The sequence below is a fragment of the Elephas maximus genome, chromosome 9 (genome assembly GCF_024166365.1).
Source record: "Elephas maximus indicus isolate mEleMax1 chromosome 9, mEleMax1 primary haplotype, whole genome shotgun sequence".
Taxonomy (NCBI): Eukaryota; Metazoa; Chordata; class Mammalia; order Proboscidea; family Elephantidae; genus Elephas; species Elephas maximus.
The window spans coordinates 43,379,923-43,401,875 of NC_064827.1; the positions used below are offsets into that span (position 1 = coordinate 43,379,923).

Genomic DNA, 21,953 nt, shown 5'->3' on the forward strand with positions numbered 1-21,953 from the left:
TGGTAAGAGGTGGCAGGCCCCCCATTGCCCCTACCCCTCCTGGACCTGGAGCATAGGTTCAGGCCTGGACCCCACCTCACAGGGACCAGACAGGTAGACTGGAGTTAGAGTACAGAGACAGCTGCAGGCCACCTCTTAGAATGTCCAACCTGGAATGACAAGCCATGTGCTCTCATAGCAAGGGCTGTTCAGCTTGAAGAGTCATGGGCCTGTCCACCCTGACACCAGGCTTTTGCTCTCCATGAGGCTTCCTCCTGCAACACTCTTCCTGTCCACTCATGCCTGACCAGGAGGAAAGCCAGTCTTCAGTCTCAAGCCCCTCACCAGTCCCCTACTCAAGTTCTGTGCTGTCTAGGCCTGATTCATCAATGCTTGAGGCACTGTGAGCCCCCCACCCTGCCAGGACAAGACCCCAGTTAGGCCTGATGAGACCAGTGCGAAGCATCCATTTTCTGTCCCCAGAATGAGGAGAAGAGTATGTGTTGGGGGTGTGTGTGACAAGGCAGGGGGTCTGGATGAGTGCAAGTGTTGTGCTTAATACCTGCTGTGTAGGGAGTGTGTGTCAGTGTGGACATGACTGTGTTCACAGCTTTGACTCTCTTCTTGCTCCAGCCACCTAGAGCAAGGCCAAGGCAGGGCTACCCCACACCCTCACATCCAGGCCAGAGGTGACTATCAGCTTGGCCCACCCTGGGCATTCTCAGCTAAGAAGCCTTGGTGAGGTAGCTTCTACTACCTGAGCAGGCGTGGGGCGGCAAAAGGGCCTCTTAGAGGAGGAGAAGTCAAAGGGACCCTGGAGCCCCAGCTTGGGGACTGGAAGGATAAGCAGGGTATGGAGCTAGACCAAGGACTGGCCACTGCTGTAAAGCCAGAGCCCTGCCCCACCCACCCCACACTGAGTCCTAGCTGTAATCTAACTCTGGGCGTAAACCTTGTACTACATAATTCTAGTCCCACAGCAGCAGTCAAATCCCCAATCACAGTCCAAGTGGCCTCCTCCTTCAGGTAGCCTCCTGCCTGCCCAGGACACTCTGTCCTCTGAGCCCGTATGATCTGGCTGAACCCCAGGCCTGACCGGCTAGAGCCCCTGGACAGTGTATCCTGGCTGGCAGGAACCTCCCACCTAGCCAAAAAGATGAGGCTTGGCCTCCTCACCTTCTTCTATCTTTGCCCCTGTGGGTAGAGTCCAGGCCTGGGCACTAATGGAAGGGAGCTCCAGAGAGGGCCCTTGGAAGGCTTCTACCCCAGCCAGGAGTTTAGTAGTCTCCAGGGCTGGCCCATGGGCCCTCTCATTCCCTACAACACTGTCTGTGGTCACAACCCTGTGCTCTGGGGTCTCTGTGGCCCTGGGCTACGAGGGCGTAGGGGTGTCAGACCAATCTCCAGGGAAGCCCTACCCCACCAAGATGCACAGTCTTCCCTCCAACCACATCTACATGAAAGCTGAACTCTCTCTCCCCACTCTCCTCAACCCTAACTTCTTTCCTCCTCCAGGCCTGGAAGGGGAAGGGTCCTTGGAAGACGGTTATCCTTCCAAAGTGGGTCTGTTCCAAGGACTCATGAAATGGTGACGTTTAATGAGAACCCCCCTACCTCCCACCCCTGTATATACATCTATAAAAAATTCAAATACAGCAAGTTACCATTGAGTCAGACTAGAAGGGACTGGCAGGGCATTAAATACTGTGGAGTAGGAGCGGGGGCTAGGGGAGGGTCGTACAAAACAGGGGCAGAGGTGGGCGGACTGAAAAGTTTGGGCGCTGGGGGGAGGAGAATGGCTGGGCCCCCCCAGCATCAGGAGCTTATCATCTGATGGTGGCAACAGAGACCCTGGGACAGACAGGAGGCTGAGGCAGGAGGAGAAACTGTGGATGTGAGGGGCTCCCCTCAGGCCCCTCAAGGGCTCCTAAGAGTCGCTGGCGTTGGAGGGTCCAGCCCAAGGGGGCACGGTAAGGGTGGGAAGGGGGTCTTTGGTGGGTGGGTTAGCTGCATGGTCCTCCTCCCCTGAGGGAGGGAGGATGGCCTGCATAATGTGGTGGGGCTGGGGAGTGGCAGGCCCGGGCCCGCCGGGGTCTCTACAAATTGTGTCTGAAGAGAATGCAAAAGGTCCTCCTGCCCATGTGCAAAATAGAAACCGGGGTCTGCGGGCTCGGCTCCGGCTTCTGCTCCTCTGCAGATGCTCTGTCATGTCGTCACAGGGTGTCAGGCTCTAGGGAGACAGGGCAGGGGGCTGTGAGGGATGAGGGCGAGTGGGTGCCCCTGGGGCCTCCTCTCTGCCCAGCCCCACCCACCTTACCAGATCAGGAGACTGCTGGCAGTGGCAGCAGCGGTGGCAAGGGCCAGAGTGACAGGAGCACTGACCAAGAGGGGTGCCGAGGGTCCCCCGCCACTGCCCAGCTCCCCAGGGTCACAGATCTTCGTGGTGGGCGGGGGTGCCAGTGAGCTGGTGGTGCTGGTCGTGGTCTCTGGGGAGCATGGGGGAAACTCAGGGCAGTGCCGGGGCTGGGATCCCACCCACGAGGCACACTGTTCATGCTTCCTGCTTAGCCCAGCGCTGCCTCCTTCATCAGACAGCCCCTTCCTCCCAAGGCTCACAGGTTAGACTGCTCAATGATCTCTACTATACAGAACAGCAGGGTGGACAGACAGACAGGAGCGCAGTGGCCAGAGAGTGTATGGCGAGCTCTGGAACAGGGGCTCTGCATCCCGGAAGGGGGTTGGACGGACTCTGGGGAGCACAGGTGCAGGGGCGAGGGTGGGCTCACCCGGGGCCTGGGCCTCAGTGGTGAGGTGTCGTGGCTCCTCTGTCCAGGGTGTGGCATGAGCAGCCACGCTCCAGTCACTCCAGGTCCCAATCTCATTGTCCTTGGCTGCCACCTGGATGATGTACTCCTTCCCGGCGTAGGCATCTGTGATGGTGTGCGATGTGCCATCAGACAGCTCCACCTGCAGCCAGACCACGGGGTAGGGGAGTAAGGACAAGGGTCAGGAGAGCGAGGCACTCCCCAGAGGAAGTGAGAGCACCCATGGGAAAAGGAGGGTGAAGACAACTCTGGGTAGATGAGGACTTCCCTGAGAGAGAGGGGATGTTGAGAATATTCCGGAAACACCCCCAGGAGAGAATAAAGACCCCTTTGCTCAGCGTTGACAACTGTGGTTGTCCCGGCTCCCGTACCTCCCCCCTACCTCCCTCCACCAGTCCCAGCCTGGAGGTGACAAGAGGAACAGATTAAGAGAGGAAATGGTACCAGCCACCTCATGCTGTCTTCCTCCCCCATTAAGCAGTTTAGTGAGAAGGTTAAAGGCTGCCCGAATGCAAATTTTGGCTGTCCCTTATTAGCTGGGTGACCAAGTTACTTAACTTCCATGTGCCTTTACGTCCTCATCTGTAAAATGGTGTTAATGATGATATCTACCTCATAGGGTTGTAATGAGGACTACAACACATGGGAAGCAGCAAACAGACTGCAGCCAATGCTGTAGTTATCACGGGGTCCAACTCCAAGCAAGGGTTCCCAGGTGCTCACCACAACCACCAGCCTGGCCCAAGTTGGGCCTCCTCCGCAGGAAGACCTCAGTGTGGATTATCACCTGGCCTGAGGCGGAAATGGGCTGGGGGGCAGCCCCCAGGGCAACAAGACAGCTGCTCCACTTCCTCCTGGAGGTATCGCCACCCCACCCCCGCCCTGGCCAGCCCCATCCTGTTGATTTCCCCCCAACCCTCCAGGCTAGCCTGCCTGTCCGGCGCCCCTCCCCGGCCCAGGCTGGGCTCTGGTTCATCTCAGCAGCACCCGCTGCCTCATTAAGCCGCCTCGTAAACAGGGGCAGCCGGCAGGGGCGGAGAAGTGGGCCACTCTGGGCCATGTCTGGCTTTAGGGTGTTTTTGGTCCCTGTTCCAATCTTCCCCCCAGAAAACTGGGGTCTGGGCTATCTGACCCTATTGGCTGCCAGTACGTGTGTATATGTGTGTGTGTTCCTGAGTGCAGTGTGGTCCAAGCAGAGCAGGAAACTCCTCCTCCAATTCCCACTAAGTCTGTAGCCCTGATTCAGGAGGCTCTGGTAAAGGTCAGGGTCAGGGTGAGAGTCAGAGTCATTTGGGGCCCAGACCTGGGCTCAGCAGGTCCCACTCCCAGCCCTGACAGGTGGGTAGGCTCCAAAGATCCTCCTCTCCTAGGCCTGGGGCCCCAGCTCCACCTCTGGCCTCCAGAGACCCATTTTGCTCCACAAAGACACACTGGCTAAGTAGACCCAGCTCCTTCAGTTCCTTCTCCCTCTTGCCAGGATTTGGCCCCCAGTCCCCTCCTTTGTTTCTGTCCCTCAGACCTCCATATCTGTCTTTCCCCAAAGGGACAGAGCCATGGGAAGCAGATGAAATTGTCACCTCATTGGTGGGGTCATGGTAGGCACCATCCTTCTAGGAACATGGTCCGGAACCCCAGTGCTCTCCTGACAGCCACATCTCCTAGGCCTGGGCCCTTCTTGCTAGGTTGTCACTAATCCCTTAATCCATCCCCTTAAGGGAATAGCTCCTCAGTTGCCAGGAACTTAGTGCCTGGCATCCACTTCTAGGTCCTCCATCCTGCCTGCTGCAGCAGATGTCAGACATGCCCTCCAGGCCTCCCTGCTGAGTTAGGGCCACAGCAGGAGCTGTAGGGAACCCATGCTGGGTCCCAGTACTCGCCTCTCTCTTGTTCATGCTGAGATAGCCCCTGCCAGACATCCTGGTGCCCATTCTTGTGCAATTCCTGGCCTGTATCTTTCATCTCCTCCTGAAAATCCAAGTAATGTTTTCTGGGCTTCCCCTTCTGTGCCGCCTCCCAAATCATACACCTGCCTCTCTCCAAGATCAAGGATGGAAAAGAGTAGATTCTGTTCCGAGCAAAACTAAAATTCAGAGGTGCCATAAATCTAGCCAACCCCAGTGCCAAGGAGACAAGAGCCGAGCTAGGACGTGCCACAGGCCATGCATGTTCTCACCACAGAGCCCACACACTTTGCTCTGACCGTGTGTGGGGGTCAGCTCTTCCCATGGTGTAGGCCAATGCAGTGTCTTGGCATGTTAGTCACACATGTGTGAACACGGTACCTGCTGGGGGCCACGTGTGTATGTGCATGTCCCCGTGTGTGCAATGGGCAGTGTGCCAGGTCCACTGCAAGGCGTGTGCGCCGCGACGCGCGGGGCTGCTGCCTGTAGCTCGTTAGCGGGGGAGGGGGGCTTGTGAAACTAGACCTTGGTTATTAGCAATGCATTAGGCTCGGGCAGCTGGCCAGGTGGGAGGGACTGCGGACTCTTGTCAGGGAACATGTGAGCGGGTGAGCAGCCTTTGTGGGGGCCAGGCCCGAAACCCGGACAGACGCCTGCCGGGGAATCGAATTACCCACTTTAAAGGCCAGATGGGAGAAGGGCATGAGGAGATGGAGCTGGAACCTGATGGATGCGGTAGGGGTACAGGTTGACCACTAGGAGCCAGGCTGGGTTGCCCCATGGAGCACTCTCCCAGCCCCAGGCCTAACCCACAGTCCTCATGGGCCACAGATGCCCACAACCCTATAGGTTCAGAGCTCACAGCAGAAGAGAAACCCAAGCCTGCCCCAAAGCCTGACTGCCCCGCAAAGCTTTCTACCATAGCTTGACCTGCATCCAGACCACAGCCTGACCACATACTGACCATTGTCTACTGCTTGGTTCTCAGCCTAGGTCGCCTCCTTCCCTATAACCTTAAGCTGACCCCTAAGCTAGGCCTGACTTTGGAACCCTGACATTAGTTATGGCCTGAACTCACACCCTGGACCAGGCTTGACCCTACTGCCTGATCCTGACCCCCTGAACCCAGCTCTGAGTCCTTGAGGACAGGAACTGTCCTGCCCTTTAGGTCCAGCATAGGCCCGGGGTCTGGGCCAGAGTATAAAGAGGAAGACAGATGATCACAGCCCAGAGCCAGACGTAAGGAAAGGGAAACACCGCTCACCTTGCCATCTCTCCTCCAGCATCTCTCTACTACCCTGGGGAACCACAAAGACAGTCATGCTCCCACTGCACTAGTGGGGTCACTGGGAACCCCTAAGGGCCTTAAATAGGATACCTCCCTTGGATCCATCCATCTCCCAGGCCCACCTCTGTCCTTCCATCCCAGAAAGGCTCTCTGACTGCCCTCAGGCCCACACTGGAGCTGCCACCACCAGGATATGGGTGCCTCCCAGGCCATGTGGCTCTGATTCAGGCACCCAGGATGTGGGCAGGGCAGGGCAAGGCACTCACATGCTGCCACTGGTCCAGGATGAGGGGTCGGTAGCGCAGAAAGAACTTGAGAGGAAAGGACTCAGGGTCAGGCCAAGTTGAAGGGGTCTGCCATGTCACCTCCAGCCGGCGAGGGTTGCTGGGCACCGGCCGGGCTACCACATTTTCTGGAGGGTCTGGCTTCACTGTTCAGGAAACATAGCTTCATTACCACAGCAATCTCTGAAAACAACCCCACTTTGTCAGCTCCAGCCATCATGTTGACCTCATATCACCAGCCATTCTCATCACCATGGTTGCCATCTTCTCTGTCAATCCTGGCAGCCACCACTAAAAACCATTACTTCCATCTCTGACATCCCTGTCATCACCAATGACTATCACTATAGTCATTGTCATCAGTTCTTGACACCCCAACCTTCATCCCATCATCCCAACCTCATCCTCATGATGACCAGCTCCCAGTAACTAAACCTATACAATACCTTCAGCATTGCCATCATCACCTCCATCATCACCTGGATCACCCCCTCCTGCACCAGCATCACACACTCCCCCAAATCTGGTTTGTCACCTCAACTTTTCCAGTTCCAAACTGGGATACTGCCTCCCTTGGATGGATCTGGGTTTGAAGCTGCTCTGTGAGTCAAAGTTATAGGACAGTCCACAGGTGTTACAGATCTGGGTTGGAGGTAGTTGGGGGTATGATGGGTGCATCTAAAGGCTTAGCTCATGCAGAAAAGAGTCTGGCTGGGTATCTAGCAATCAGAGTGGAAGAGGAAGACGGGTAGGCAGGGGATGTGGCTGGGATGGGACAGGAGGAGGCAGAAGGTCTGCTTGGAATGGGGCAAGAACAGGCAGAGGGCCTGGCTGGGGTGGGATAGGGGCAGGCAGGGGGTCTAACTGAGATGGGGCAGGGGCAAGCAGGAGGTATGCCTGGGATGGGACAGGAGCTGGCAGGGAGTCTGGGTCTGGCTAAGATGGGATAGGAGGAGGCAGGTCTGCCTGGAATAGGGCAGGGGCAGGCAGCGGGTCTGGCTGGGATGGGGCGGGGGAAGGGGAGTATCTGTCCCAGTCCTGTCTCCTGTTCTGACACCTCATTCATCACAGGCCGTAAGGAAGCCATTAGCGTTGGGGGGGGGGGAGTGTGGAGGCTGCAGCTGCTCAAGGTTCTGGCCCAGCCTGCCCCCCTCCCCCTACTGCATGGTCTGGGAGCTAAAGGGACAATAGGAAGAGCTGCTGGAGATGCCTCTTGGCCCCCACAGGTAAAGGATATTCACTCTTATGTTCACAGGTACACACATGCCTCACACAGATGTCAGGGTGCACACATGTGAGCATCCTCACCAATGTCAGTGTACACCTGTGGCACACATCCACTTACACACTCCCACTTGAGTATTAAGAAGGGATCCCCCCCAACAACCACGCACCAATGGTGAACTCGTCGAAGGTGATGGCTGTGGCGTTGTGGCCCAGGGCGTTGCTGACACTTATTGAGACTTTGTACTTGACGGTGGAGAACAGGTGCATGTAGCGGATATGGCAGCGGTTCTTGAGGGCCGGGTCCTTCTCACAGACCATAATTTTGGAGCCATGCCTGGGGAGGGGCAGGGCCCAGGCACCATTACCAACATTAAGGGTCAGGTGGGGCAGAGGTTGGGGGGAGGTCAAGCCCATGGCTGGATTGGTCTGAGGGCATGGGGGGGGTCAGGTGTGAGGTCAGAGGTCAGGGTTGGGAGTGGGTCACAGGCGCAGCTACTCACAGCACGGTCACATTGAAGGTGTTGGGGATGTAAGTGGGGGTGGGCAGATGCCAGCTGCAGTAGAAGCCCTTGGGGTAAGTGTTGGAGCGGCAGCTGAGTACAGGCTCCCGCGGTGGCACTGGGGGCGAGGACAACATGGTCAGGGCACTCCTGGAGCCCCCAGTCCCCTGCATTAGTGTGGGGACAGGTGGGCCCCAGAGCCCCAGCTTTCCCCACCCCCTAACCCATTAGCAACGCCAGAGGTGGGGGGTGCTGTCAGCAAGGGTCTGAGGCTTCCCAGGCCACAGAGAGCCAGATGTTTAATTAAAGAAAAACAAGGGCTGTGCAGAGAGGGAGCACCCCCCACCTGCTCAATGGAGGCGGGACCTTCGGGGAGCAGGGGGCTGCAGGCCTCAGCTCATCAATCACAGGATGGAGGTGCTGTCTGGGGGGATCAGCCCCAGCCCCACATCTCCTGCCACACTGTGTCCATTCCCAGAGGAGGACAGGCCTTAGCAGGCAGATGCAACAGAGGCCAAGGAGAGCCTTGACTGGGTCCTCTGGTTGCTGGGGTGATGAGGCTGTACTTCCTGAAGAAGACACCCCAGGCTTCCCATGGTGATGGTTGCAGGAAGCCCTCAGCAGAGATTGAGACAGAAGGAGAGGCCTGGCAGCTACAGAGGAACAGAGCACTGGGCGGCTGTTCACGTGCATATCTATGTACACATCTGAGTGCATGGATACATATGTAGATGCATGTCTATGTATTACATGAACGAGTGACCCACCCGTGACTGGATGTGGGTCCATATGTAGGAGTCTCTATGCGGGTGTATATGAATCCAGATGTGGCTCTCAGAGTGCGTGCTCATGTATTACTGTGTATGTCTATACATGTGCCTGTTGAGAGGAACCTGTTGTCCCTTGGTGTGCATCTCACCCCACCCCCAGCCCCCAGCTTCTCATCACAGAGCCTTTAAGAAGCCCGTTGCATGGTTAGGGGCTGCCTTCTCTCTGGAATACAGAGAGGCCCAGAGAGGGATGACAACGTGCCTGGGTTCACACAGCAAGCCCGGGCGGGGACTAAACCCCACGACACACTTGGGAAGTCCTTTCTGCTCTCCAGCCTCACTCATTTTGCTGCTGTGAGCACTTAGCCCAGCTGTCCCACCCTCAGGCACTGGGCAAGGCGTGAGGACAGGCGGCTCAGGTTCCTGGAAGGAGGCTGCTTCTGTGATCTGACCCAGGCAAGGAATGTCCGTCTAGGGCTCCAGGGACACTGACACCTCCCTCCTGTGTGCCCCCACCCCCTGCCTGACAGGTGGACAGGAAATGGGAGGGGGCAGCTCAATAATCCAGGCACGGTGAAGGGGAGTGCGTGTCTATGCTTGTAGGGTGGCCATGGTGACATGTGGGGAGCTGTGGGCTTTCATCCACTGTGCACACGATTGTGTGAATGTGTGACTGCATGTACATGGCCACTGTGTGTGAAGCTCTGGAGGGAGGGGTCTGGGGCAGAACCCCCAGGCCCAGATCTGGCTTTGCAGCAGAAGGGAGGAGGGGGCAGGTGGGCATCAGGAAAGCTTGAGGTATAACAGGTGAAATGGGTAATGCTGTGGGCCAAGGCAGCACCACCCCCGGACCTGCAGGGGAGAGCCAGAGCCCAGCTAGGCTCCTGCAGGGGCAACCTCTGCTCTGCCCACTGCTGTCTTCGTCTCCTGGGAAGCCTTCCTGGCCCCAGGTTCATCTTGTTTCTCTTCCATGTTCATACTGTATGCCTCTCGTGTCCCTTCCCTATCTGCCCAGGACTGCAGAGGCATGGGGGTGGGGTGGGGGGCGGCCAAGGACACAGGAAGTGCCTTGTGGGGGCCTGTGGGCCAGGCCAGAGTTGGCAGCCACCCCAGGAGGAAAGGACATTCCGAGGTCGGCCGAAAAGCCTCCACTCCCCGCTCCTGCCCGCTACCCCCCCAACCCCCAGCTTCAAAGGAGAAGGGCGCGGGGGGGGGGGGGCGGGTAAGGGATTGAAGCCTGCAGAGTCAGCGCCCTGCCACCTCAGACTCTTTGGAGGGCAGAGCGGGCCATGGCACTAGACTCATGGGCCCCCTCCCCCAGCCAGCCTCCCCACTGACCAGTCTCCTTCTTCCTCAGACTGCCCTCTCCCCTCAGACTTGCATCCCCTTCCAACCACCCCCTGAAACCAGTTCCCCTCTCTGACTGGGCAGTGCAAGGGGGTCTGGGGGGCCAGGCGGGAGCTTTGTCTGTCATCTGGCTACTCCTGCCTGGCCCTGGGCCCTGAGCAGGGAAGAGCTTGGGTTTCCTGACAGGGACCAGGTTTCTCAGAGGGAAAAGGAGGAAAGAAAAACAAAGAAAAGGAAGAAAAGGAGTGACTTGTTGCAGCTGGAGCCCAGCTGAGGGACTGGGTGGGCGGAGGTGGGGGTGTTATGAGAGAGCAAGTGTGAGATTACAGGACAGTCCTGTTGTGAGAGTATTTTTAAGATGCTTCTAAGACGATTGTGAAGATGTACTTGGAACTCTGAGAGGCTGACTGTGAGCAACTAACTGGTTGTGGGCTTCACATGTGTGACTAAGACTCTAGGCAATCATGTCGTCGTACTATTTGAGGCTGTCTGTGACCGAATAACTGCTTCTACATGTAACTCAGTGTGCAGCTGTTTGATTTCGAGATTGTATGTGAGCCTGTATGGTGAGGTGTTCTGTGAGAATAAGTGTGACATTGTGTGTCAAACACATGGTGACAGCAAGACTACACACATGAGACACTGCATAGAAGCTTGAGTAGTTTTTCAAACTGTGGGTGTGGGAAGATGCCCAGAATTCCAAGCGTGTTCACACGTGTGAGCTGAACACGTGAGAGCATGCTGAGGGAGAGAGTGATCAAAAGCTCGTACGCATTCGTATCACACGCTGGGTGTACAGGCGCACTCCTGGCTGCCCAGGCATCCTGAGTTGCCCCTTGGTGGGGGGGGGGGGGCTCCTGAGACGTCCAAGTGACTGTGTCAGCTTCGGGCAGGGTGTCCCTGGGTCCCATGCGGGGCTGTGTGTGCATGTGCATGCGTGCGTGTGCCCCCACTGGCCCTGGGTTTGTTTGTTTTCCTCCTAATTGGCTTGTTTTTCCATGTCCAGCCCACCAAACCGCATGTTTTTCCTCTCATCTCGCCAGCCCGCCTGGGCTGGAGCCCCCGGCACGCACGAAGCCTACCCGCCGGCCCAGTGAGGAGGAGGGGCAGACTGCCCACAGCCCTGGCCAGGCCAGATCAGGCTGGGTGGGGTCGGATGACCCAGCTCCAGCCCTGCCCAGGCCCCACCCTCCTGCCTGGCACTGAAGGCTCATGGCCTGTCCCAACTTTATCTCATGGCATCCCTCGAGACACCCTAACTTCCAGACTCCCAAATGCCCCCCTCCTGCCTCCCACCCATCTTTTCTCCCCAGGCACCTTCTTCTTCAACCACAGCCCTCTTACCCACTCTTTACTTAGCGAATCAGGGCTCAGGGAAAGTAGTGCTGAACCAGGGGGTCTGGAGTTTCACTTCCTGACCATCAAATAAAGATTTCTAAAAACTGGACAAGGAATTGTCCATTTAAAAAATCACTTCAATCTCTAACCTGCTTAACTTAAAATCAGGACCAGTCCCTGGAGGACATCATGCTTGGTAGAGGGTCAGCAAAAGAGAGGAAGACCCTCAATGAGACAGACTGACACAGCAACAATGAGCTCAAGCACAGCAACGATTGTGAGGATGGCACAGGACCAGATGGTGTTTCGTTCTGTTGTACATAGGGTTGTTATGGGTCGAAGCTGACTCAATGGCAACTAACAACAACAACAAGTGAACAAAAGGATGCTACTAAAAGGAACTCTGAGATCCTGTTTCCTAACCTGGAGGGTCCTTTCCTAATCCTGGGTAAGAGATTCCTTGAGCTCTGTTTGTGAGTATTCGTCTGAAGGCAGGAGGGCAGGGCAGGAGAAAGCAGTTAAGGGACCAGCCTGGTTAAGAAGACTTTTAACAGAATATTGACATTGATTTCTCTCAGAAATAAAGGCAGGAAAGTCTTATATGTTTAAGATAATATTAAACATTTTTTAGTTTGAATGATCAACAAATCAGGGCTAACTCTGTCCTGTTCTGAGAGCTGATGAGAAGAATAATTCAATATTGAGTGTTGCCATACCCAGTCTCTTGTTACTAATATAAAGTGACTGAGACAATCATGATTAACACCCCTGTTCCTCTGGCCAGGTCTTTTCGAGGAAATAAGGCAATGAGAGATAAGTACCTGATACTAATGCTACAGCCAAGTCCTGGCCAGCCCTCCTCTGACAGGCGGGGCCTGGGGGGTGGTGAGCGCTATGTAGAAAAGGTCTGGGCTCTGGTCACAACAGGGCAACTGTGGGCATGTCCTGTGAGTACAGACATTCCTTCAAGACCCATTCCCTCCCCGCAGTGACCTCCCAAAGATCAAGTCAATTCATCAGAAAAGGGGGCCCAGGGTCATCAAGGCCCATCCATCTGCTGCCAGCCTTGTCCATCCTAAAGACTCTTGGGACCTAAACTGAGAAGATGGAGTGTGGAGGTGATTGGTGCCAAGATGGCCTCATTCTTCTTCCATGGCACCCAGTAAATGGGCTTTTTCCCCATGCCAAGGCCCAAAGCTAAACTGAGTACTCCAGTTCTGATGGACTCTGGGGTGGGTGGGTCAGGAAGGACACCGTTAGGCTGGTCCGGCATTTCTCAAGCTGGCCAACAGGGGTCATGCCACCCTTGGCTTGCAACTAAGAGGTTCAATTATGAATGCCATCTCTACAGTTTTTTGTTTTGTTTTTAAGAAGCCCTGTTGGCACTTGGCTGCTAATCAAAAGGTCAGCAGTTCGAATCCACCAGTCACTCCGCAAGAGAGAGATGCGGCAGTCTGCTTCTGTAAGATTGCAGCCTTGGAAACACTATGGGGCAGAGAATCAACCCGATGGCAATGGGTTTGGTTTTTTGTTTTCTCTCCAGTTTGAATACATAAAAGGCTTTTCTGTGGGAGAGGGTACATTCTCCCTAAAACATATTTTTACCTCTTCCCCAGCCCCACTGGTGGGTCAGTGTTTTTGTGAAGGACCCTGAGCAACCCTTTAATCTAACATTTCACATGGTTCTCCACATCAGTCTCCCAACAATGGGGGCAAGGGCCTGCACCAAAGTCCCTCAGCATCTTCTGGGTAGCTTCCAAGGAGCAAAGAAACCATCTCCAGGCAGTAGGATGTATTACATCCGAATGGGAGGAGGCCAGAGGAGCTTAAGTCTTTGGTTCAAGGAGAAAAGAAATGGAAGAAACATGATGCTGTTTTCAGAGTATCTACTCTGTTTGCAGATGCCTCTGGCTGAAACGGGGTGTTTGCCCAGATGTTGGAGTGCATGGCTGCAGGGCTCCCCCCTTGCCTGGCCCATAGCAGCACTCACGCATACTTCTCCAAACCCTTCTTCCAAATCACACTCACCTGGTCTTCCCTCAGCCTTCCTTCTTGCTCCTTCTTACTGCTATTAGTGGCTTGTTTCTCTCCATCCACCCCTTACACACTGATGGTCTTCAGAGCTCAATTCTGGGTCTTCTTCTCTCCTCACCCACAATCTCTCCCTTGGCCATCTCACCCTTGCCCATCCCCTTGATGCTGGCAACCCCTCAAATCCCCATCTCCAGCACAGGCCTCTCCCCTGAGCCCCAGGCCTCAGATCCATCAACTCCTGGTTGTTCCTCAAGGATCCCAACCCAACATGTCTGTGGCAGATCTTGATGGTGTGCAGATCCCTTACCCCACCACTTCCCACTGCCAGCTTCTGCAGCTATTTGTCTAAGAGCTCTCTTTGGCCACCAAAACCCACTCTGCCAGCTGGGGCATGAGGCCAAAACTACTGGGGAATTAAAGCACCCCAACCCCACCCCAGGAGAATCCCTCAACCATACAGTCAGGAGTCAGTATGTAAACACCCCAGCTCCTCACCCCTCATTAGCTCCCAGAATTCCTTCGATGGGTTAAGCTCGTTGCCCAGAGGTAATGGCTTTGATGACTCACTCTTTATTGGCTATCTTAACTTCCTTTTTCTGTGCCACTTTCTCACTCCCTTACGGTGTTTCCATCACCTGCCAAATAAACTACTTGCACACAAATTCTCATCTCAGAATCTGCTTCCAGAGAAACCCAAACCAAGACATTGTCCAAGCAGAACACACTATCTTATCCTCTACACTGACCCTTCTGCTTTGTCCCTGTCACAGTGGCTGGTCCTGACAGCTGTCTTGACTCCTCCTACTCTCTGCTCTCCTGTCTTCCCACCGCCAATCCATCACTAACCTCTGGAGATCCAACCACCCCCTCTCAACTTCCCTAATTCTGTGGCCTGGTCCCAGGTCCTCACATCTCTCCTGGATCCCAGAAACAGCCTCCTTCCTGTTCTTCCTGCCCTGGCTTTGTCCCCTCTAACTGCCTCCCTTCACTGCAGTGAGAGGGATCTTCTAAGAACATGACCCTGACCCTCCCTGGCACTCCCCAGCTTCCAGGATCATAAGCCATCTCTGCCCTCTCCCTAGTCTCCTTCCCCTCATTTGTGCCAAGTGGCCTTTCCATGCCCTCCCAGCCTCTGAGGTCTATAGTCACATTCGGCTCTCTGCCAGAAATGACATTTCCAATGTATCTTCCAAATCCTACAAGTCTCCATGTGCCTCCTACTCCTGGAAGCCTTCCTCCTTCCTAGGGGCCTCCTAAAGTACTCATACCTACACCTGCATAGCCCATGCCCCATTTCTCTCCCTAAAGCCATTATGGCCAGGCCCTGTGAAACCAGACACAGGCTGCACCAGCTCAGAGCTGTGATCCCACTTAGCCCCAGATGGACCATGCCTTGCCAGCCTTCTTCTCCCCATCTTGTCATAGGGAACAGGATCTCAAAGACCTCCAGGAGGGTGGGATAAATGGATAAAATGCCCATGGGTCTGGCTCAGTGGGAAAAACTGGGCTCAGAGGTCAGAACAGCAAGCTAAAGTCATAGGAAAAGAGTCAGGGGGTGGCAGCCACCTCCCCATCCCCATCCCTGCCCACAGGAAGGGGATCTGATCTGGGCCAGGGGTCTGGGCCTCACTGACAATCCTCTTGAGCAAAGCAGGAGGTCAGATGAGGGGTCAAGGGCAACACTCACAGCCCACATGTAGCAGTACTTGGTGACGCAGGTGCCAGGAGTCACGGTGGAAGCAGTCATAGAGGCCGCTGTGGCCCAGTTCCAGGCCATGGAGCACAAGCTGGGAGCCGTTGAGCAGCTCAGGGGCCAGGTCTGTCCCATTCACCCTCCACGTCACAGCTACATCCCAGTTTGCTGTTCCACACGGCAGTGTCACGTCTGAGCCCAAGCGCTCATACTGAACGTGGGGTGCCTCTGTGGGAGGGGGGGCAGGGGACACAGGGCAGAAGTCACAGGTCACAGCCCTGCCCAGCTCCCCCAGGTGAGCCTGCATGGATGAAAGCCTGCGACTGTGCGTAAGGTACACGGCCAGGCTCCAGAGACTGGTGAGTGTGAAAACTCTGTGACGGTGCAAGTGTGCAGGTACATGAAAGTCTCCAAGTGTGTGTGTGTAAATGGGCAACTTTTGTGTGTGTCTGTGTAGAGTGCCAGGAGGGATCAGTTCTCAGTGAAAAACTATTTCACCTCCAGTCCTTGGGTCCTTTAAAAAGTTTTCCTGACCCCCGTGACCCTAATCTCTTGCCACTGACATCTGCCACCCAGTCAAGCTGGAGCTGAGGGGCCCTACTACTGGACTCCTGTCTCTGTCTCCCCCCTCTTCTTTCTCTCCTTCACCTTTGTCTCTTTCTGTCCTGTCTCTCTCTCCCCATCTCTCCTTCTCCTCCACTCTGGCCCCTGAGAACCCTCTCCCCCTACTACCATCCCGGGCTGGGACAGCAGAAGCAGCAGCAAGAGAGAATGGTTAGGTCCAGGACAAGAGCCCTAGGGAACTCCTGGCAGCTGTCAACCTTGGGAAGGCAGGAACTGCATGGGGCGGGTGGGGGTGCTGGGACTGAGTGAGCATGCTGACCATTCCTCTCCTGCCCCCAGGAGGGGCCTGTCAGAGCCAAAAGCAACCCCCAGCCCTGGCCTCAGCAACCCAGGCGTGATGGACTGAGCCCAGGAGACTAGAGATGGAAGGGTGGGAGGGAGCACCTGTCGAGAGCCAGCACTAGGTGGGGGAGGCAAGTGGGACGAGGAAGTCAGAGATGCAGATCTACAGCCTAGCGAGCAAGCTGAGCAAGCGAGCAGCAAGGAGGAAGAGCCAGGGAGATATGAATCCTGGGACCCCTCTCCACTCCCCTCATCCTGCTCCCCAAGCCTGGAAGGACAGATGCTTCTTCCCTGGTCATGGCCAGAGGCCAGAGCCAGATCTGCAGCGGGAGGGTGGGAGAGGGGGAGGAGGAGGAAGGGGGGGGTCTGCGGGATCCCTCGTTAACACTCGCTCACATCTCCCCTCCAGAGAGCCACCCCACTGAGTTGGGGGGTTTTCAGAGGCGATTCCTGTTAACGAGCCAATTAAGTTGGGCCAATGGCCTCTTAATTAGACTTGTTAACACCACCAGGACTGCAGGGGGTGGGGAATCCCCTTCCACCAGCCAGCCACCCCTCCCCCATCACAGCCCCCTCCCCAGTACTTCTTTTCTCTCTGATGGAACATCTGTCCCTGTTTGTTGCTTCTGTGGCCTTCCCCATGCTGGGGTCTCTCTGGGTCTCTGGGTCTCTCTCCCTGACTGCCTGTCTGTGTCCTGCCCATCTCTGAGCCTCTCTGTCCCCTTCAGAGGAGAGGGAAGCAGGAAACCCAGCCAGCCCTGACCACTCGTCTGTGGGGCCTGAGACCAGCCGAGCAGAGAATGAACGGGCGGAAGGGCGGTGGCTGGGGGCCTTGGAGGCCACAGCTGTGAGGCTGGACCAGAGACTGAATGGGGGCCTCCCCTGACCAGAGGCCTAGTGTCCGAGACTCAGGCCATAGAGCCCCCCTGCACCAGCTCCAGCCACTGAGCCCCCCTCTAGCCTCCCTTCCAAAAACCTGGAGCTTCCAGGAAACATGCCAAGCCCCTCTCCCTGCATCACCCCCTCCCCCCAACCCCAGCAGAGACTTTGCATCCAGCTGCCTGAGGAGGAGGCTGAAAACTGACCGTTGGGGAGGGGGAGTGGCCATCATGGTCCCAGGGGCAACACATCAACACTGACCAACAACAGCTCAGAACTAACACCGACCCAGGATGGGCCCTTTAATGCTGGGGGGGCAGGTCTGGCCACAAGAGGAGGAAACGATGACCAAACAACACAGCAAATACAATGGCCGTGGACAGCTCTTCCACGCCACACCTTACTCATCTCACAAAGGAAGTGGAAACAACCTGACAACAATGACAGTCCGACAATGTTAGGGCAGGGTGGGAATGAAAACGTGACAACACATGACAGAAGACAGCTACAGGCTACAATGCGGAGGCGGAGGGGGCAATGTGCCATGACAATCACAGAGTGTCACAACGGCTACAATAACACAACAATGGCAATACACACAGTCATGCAACAGCTCCAAAGATGGCAATGATTGAATCCTTTGTCTCTGGACAGCTCTCCTCCCACCCCATAGGTGCCTCTACTGATGTGCTGTACATTTCAGAAATTAAATCAAGCAGCAGGGGGAGGATGGGGCTCTTGGCCCTGACGCGGTGACAAATGCTCCAAAGGAATCAGCTGTGAAAAGGTTGTTAGAAGCCAGGATGAGAGACAGAGACAGGATGAGGTCATGGACACAGAGAACAGAGGGACAGAGCCGACAGCTCCCTCACACCTGCACACGCAGCCTCACATGGGGACCACATGCCGGAAACAGTCCTCTAACCCGAGCATCCTCACTAAGCAACCTCACACTGCCACACACAGGAAGGTCACCCACAAAGAACAAGCATACACAGGACAGTCATCCACAAGGTCACAGTCACACATGGGATCACGGTCACACATGGAAGCTGTCTACTTCAGGGATGGTAACACCTGACATGAGATCACAGGCACGCACAAGCGGCAAATGTAGGAACAGTCTCACACATGGGGAGATAGTTTAATAAGCACACAAAGGGACAGAAACAGAGAGACACTATCACACATGGGGCACAGTCTCAAACACAAAGACACAGCCCCACAAAAGACATACAATGTCACATATGGGACACTGCCCACAAGGACACAACCACACAGAGACACTCAAACAGGGATACGGTCTCATTCACACAGGAACACAGCCTAATGCATACAAGGGCAGAGTCTCACACTCTCAGGGATGGAGGGCCTTGGTCACATGCGGCCCGGCCTTCGCACCCAAGCATTCCCCTTTGCTCAGGGCAGAGGCCAGGCCAATGGTAGAGACCACTGGTAGGTCCTTGGCAGGTGTGGTCAGCACAGGAGCCCAGGGCAGACCAACTGCAGGCAGGGGAGGATGGGCTGGCCTGGTAGTCCCTTTGGCCACTGTTCTTTGGGAAGTGGTCCTGGGGCTGGCCAGGCTTGCTCTAGGGCTGGCCAGGCTTGCTCTAAGTCTCAGTGTCAGTCTCACAAGGAGGCCATGGGAGCCTTGACCCACTACACTCCTTGAACCCACAGCCTTGAGGGTGGCAGAGCTCAGCCAGCAAGGTCTGCTCTGTGCCTGGGCTCCAGAGATGCCCCCATCCTCCCTGCCCTCGTGATCTGCAAAGGTGGTGGGGCAGACCCATCCAAGGGGGAAGTTCCCCACACTTGGAGCCTTGTTCGAGGAGAATTTCAAGTTCAGACCTCATGCTGATATGGCTATTTAAGGTGCTGCCTCAAATGCAGTGGGAGGGCTGGGGGTCAAGTTAAGACGGTGCCTGGCTCCTCCGCAGGGGTGCAGCTACTTGCTCTGTGGGCTGTGGTGGGGGGAACTCAGCCCTCACTGGACAAATTGTGGGGGCAGGAAGGCTGCCAGTGGCCCAACCCTGAACAGTTTCTCCCTCCTCCAGCCACACCAGCCCACTAACCTGTCCCCTTCCTCAGTGCACCAGCCCTTTCCCACTGGTCACCCAGTCTGTTGTCCCCCCACCTTGTTCTCAGTCCTCTATCTTTCCTCCAGGATGAGGCTGAGGATAGAAGGGGACCAAAGTCTTGTCCACTATCTCCTCTCAGTGCTTCTACTCCCACAAACCTCCAGAAGGTACCATTCCACACAGATGCCCTACAGGGACCCTACTCCTAGCTGCCCCTCCCATCTGCCTGTACCTTACACCCACCCTGGTGGGAAGAAGGACAGGTCCCTTCAAGCCAGAGACACCATCAGCATGTGACCACCCAAGTGTGACTATAGGGGGTTTGTGCCTGGAAGACCACATCAGTGGGTCACCCTGCATGTGTCATATGACTCCACGTCCCTCTCAGTGTTCATGTGTGGTAATGCCAGGTCCTTACTGGGTGGTGTCAGTGTGCAGCTGTGCCAATAAGGGCTCATGCCCTCAGTGAGGGGGTCAGCAGGGAGCTCCCTCAAGCACTTACCCTGTGGACTGTGTCTCTGGGTGTAGACAACTGCAGCGGCAGCAGCAAGCACAGCACAGCAGGCCCACGGGACAGGAACGGCCATCTGTTGGGAGAAACCGGCGGGGGAGGGGGCAGCATCAGCCCAGGCAGGAACAGCCTGGGGAGCCCCCTCTTGTTCTCAGGCAAGACTGGGAAATCCCAGCTGCAGGGCCAGGGCACCTTGACCCCAAATGCCCTTCTTAATGGGGCTTGGGATCCTCTTTCAAGCAATAGAAAGCAACATTATTGGCATCTGTAGGCAAAGGTTTGCTAAGATGGTAGAAGGCAACCTACAGTGGTTTGCTGTTCGATAAGGCTGCTGGCTGCAGGATGTAGTCAACCACGGATGAGTTATAAAACATTGGTAATACCAGGGCCATTTGTCTACAACAAAAATAACTTTGCTGGTGAGGTTGGCTAATTAGCTGTAAACATCACAAACTGGAAGGGTAGTATTTTAACTTAATTGGAGGACAGTACTTCTCTAAATTGCCTTGAATGGGAGGCCCACTGCCTGAAACCTGGATGCTCAGGAGCCCCTTGGCTCTGCCCTACTCCCTGTAAAGCCCTGCCACTGGGCTCTGGGAAACTCAGAGCAGCAGGGTACCAAGGCAGCAGGACCTTGTGACCCAAGGCAGATGTGGCTTCTGCTTTACTGTACATCAATGATGAAGAGAAGAATGAGGGGTTTGCACATGTAAGTCCTTTCAGAGACGCCAGCCCATCCTTCACCACTGCCACGAGCCCTAAAGCCCCAGCCAGCCGAAATGCATCAGTATCTACATGCACACATGTGGGTACACAGGGCACACTCAGGCCACGTTCCCAGAAGCCAGGCTGGATCTGGTGCCCCCCCCCCGCCACCTGTTGTCCTGCTTCCTGGGATGAATTCAACAAGCCCCCCACACATACACACACATACACTCACACCTGAGGGCAGGGAAGTAACTGTTTCCTGCAGAATGGACCCCAATTTTGACTCCCACCCCAGTATGAAGAGAGGTGAACTGTCAGCCAGACAGAAGCAGAGATTCCAAGAGGGACTGCCAGACACTCAACCAGAGCCACTGTCAGAGATACAGACACATAGAAGACACTAGACAGAGACACTGCCCCAAACAACAACACAGAACCCCAAAGAAACAGTACCAGTCCTCTATCTGTCTATATAATGGAGACACTGGGAGTACCACTACCAGACAAAGCCAGAAAAACAGGTAGACACAACCAGAGACACAGCCAGAGAAACGGCCAGAGGACAGCCGAGCACCACCAAAGAGCCTGTCAGAAACACTGTGGAAGATTCAGCCAGACACAACCAGACACACCACCAGAGAAAACAAGAAGCACAGCCAGAGAAACCATCAGAGACATAGCCAGAGAGCTAGAGACACTTTTAGAAACATTGCCAGAGAAACTGTCAGACACACAAGCAGAGAAATACCAGAGAAACTGATAGATACAAACAGGCAAACACCCCAAAAAACAGCTAGAGAAATAGCCAGAGACACTGCCAGATGCTCAGTTAGGCAGGATCTGTACTAAAAACACTGCCAGAGACACCGTCAGGCACACAGTCAGACATACTACCAGAAACACCATCAGACAGTCAGACACTGCCAGAAAAACTGTCAGGGACACAGCCAGAGAAACTGCCAGACATAGTGAGAGAAACAGCCAGACACACAGCCAGAGAACCTGACAGAGACACACTGCCAGATACATCCACAGACACTGCCAGAGAAACAGCTAGAGACACTGCAGACACAGCTTTAGCAGAGGGGAGAGAAACGCAGGTCTCAGAGCCTATAGCAGTTGGGGTTTTTTGGATCCTAAGTAGATGGAGAGAATCTGACTTCTAGGACTCATTTCTGGGAGAGGGATCCTGTCTGCCCTGTGCCTACACCTGGCCCTCACCAGGCACGTCCCCTCATCTGAACCTAGTTTCCCTCCAGCCACAGCTGCAGGTGCTCCACCTGCCCCTCCTGGCACAACTCCTCTCTCTATGCCCCCTCTGGTTTCAGCTACTCCTCCTACACATCAGTGACTCCTGAGCCTTAGCTACCCCTTGGCCTGGCTCCTCCTGATCTCAGCCTCTCCCTCATCTTCGGCTAGTCCTCAGGCCTAGGTGGTTAAGACAATGGCCAGAGCCACATAGCCAGCAAGCAGGGGAGCCAGGAAATGAACCCAGGGCTGTCCAAATTCAGAACTGGTGCTGGAGAAAGAGAGAGGCTGGAGCCTATCTTGTCCCCTACCTTGACCCCTGCCAGTGACCCTCAGCCCCTCCCCCACCATCCCCGCCATCTGTCTGTCCCTTCCTCTTCACAGTCAGGAAGATACCCCACCTCAGTGCCAGGCCCACTGCCCATCACTTGGGAGCA

General features: G+C 55.5%; 1 protein-coding gene across 7 annotated transcripts in view; it reads right to left on the reverse strand.

The window, feature by feature from the left end:
- Window positions 1–1,573: 1,573 nt before the first annotated feature.
- CNTFR (ciliary neurotrophic factor receptor) overlaps window positions 1,574–21,953 on the reverse strand; it is a 39,055-nt gene continuing 18,675 nt past the window's right edge. For 6 of the 7 annotated variants that reach the window (XM_049896404.1, XM_049896405.1, XM_049896402.1 and 3 more), the window contains 8 exons: window positions 19,552–19,636; window positions 15,181–15,414; window positions 8,005–8,122; window positions 7,672–7,838; window positions 6,260–6,423; window positions 2,766–2,946; window positions 2,297–2,465; window positions 1,574–2,209 (listed from right to left, as the gene is read on the reverse strand). In XM_049896404.1, the coding sequence (XP_049752361.1) occupies window position 2,209; window positions 2,297–2,465; window positions 2,766–2,946; window positions 6,260–6,423; window positions 7,672–7,838; window positions 8,005–8,122; window positions 15,181–15,414; window positions 19,552–19,636 (1,119 nt within the window). In that variant the 3' untranslated portion in view covers window positions 1,574–2,208. Of the gene's footprint in view, window positions 2,210–2,296; window positions 2,466–2,765; window positions 2,947–6,259; window positions 6,424–7,671; window positions 7,839–8,004; window positions 8,123–15,180; window positions 15,415–19,551; window positions 19,637–21,953 lie in introns of those variants that run through there. The other variant, XM_049896400.1, reaches the window with a different exon arrangement.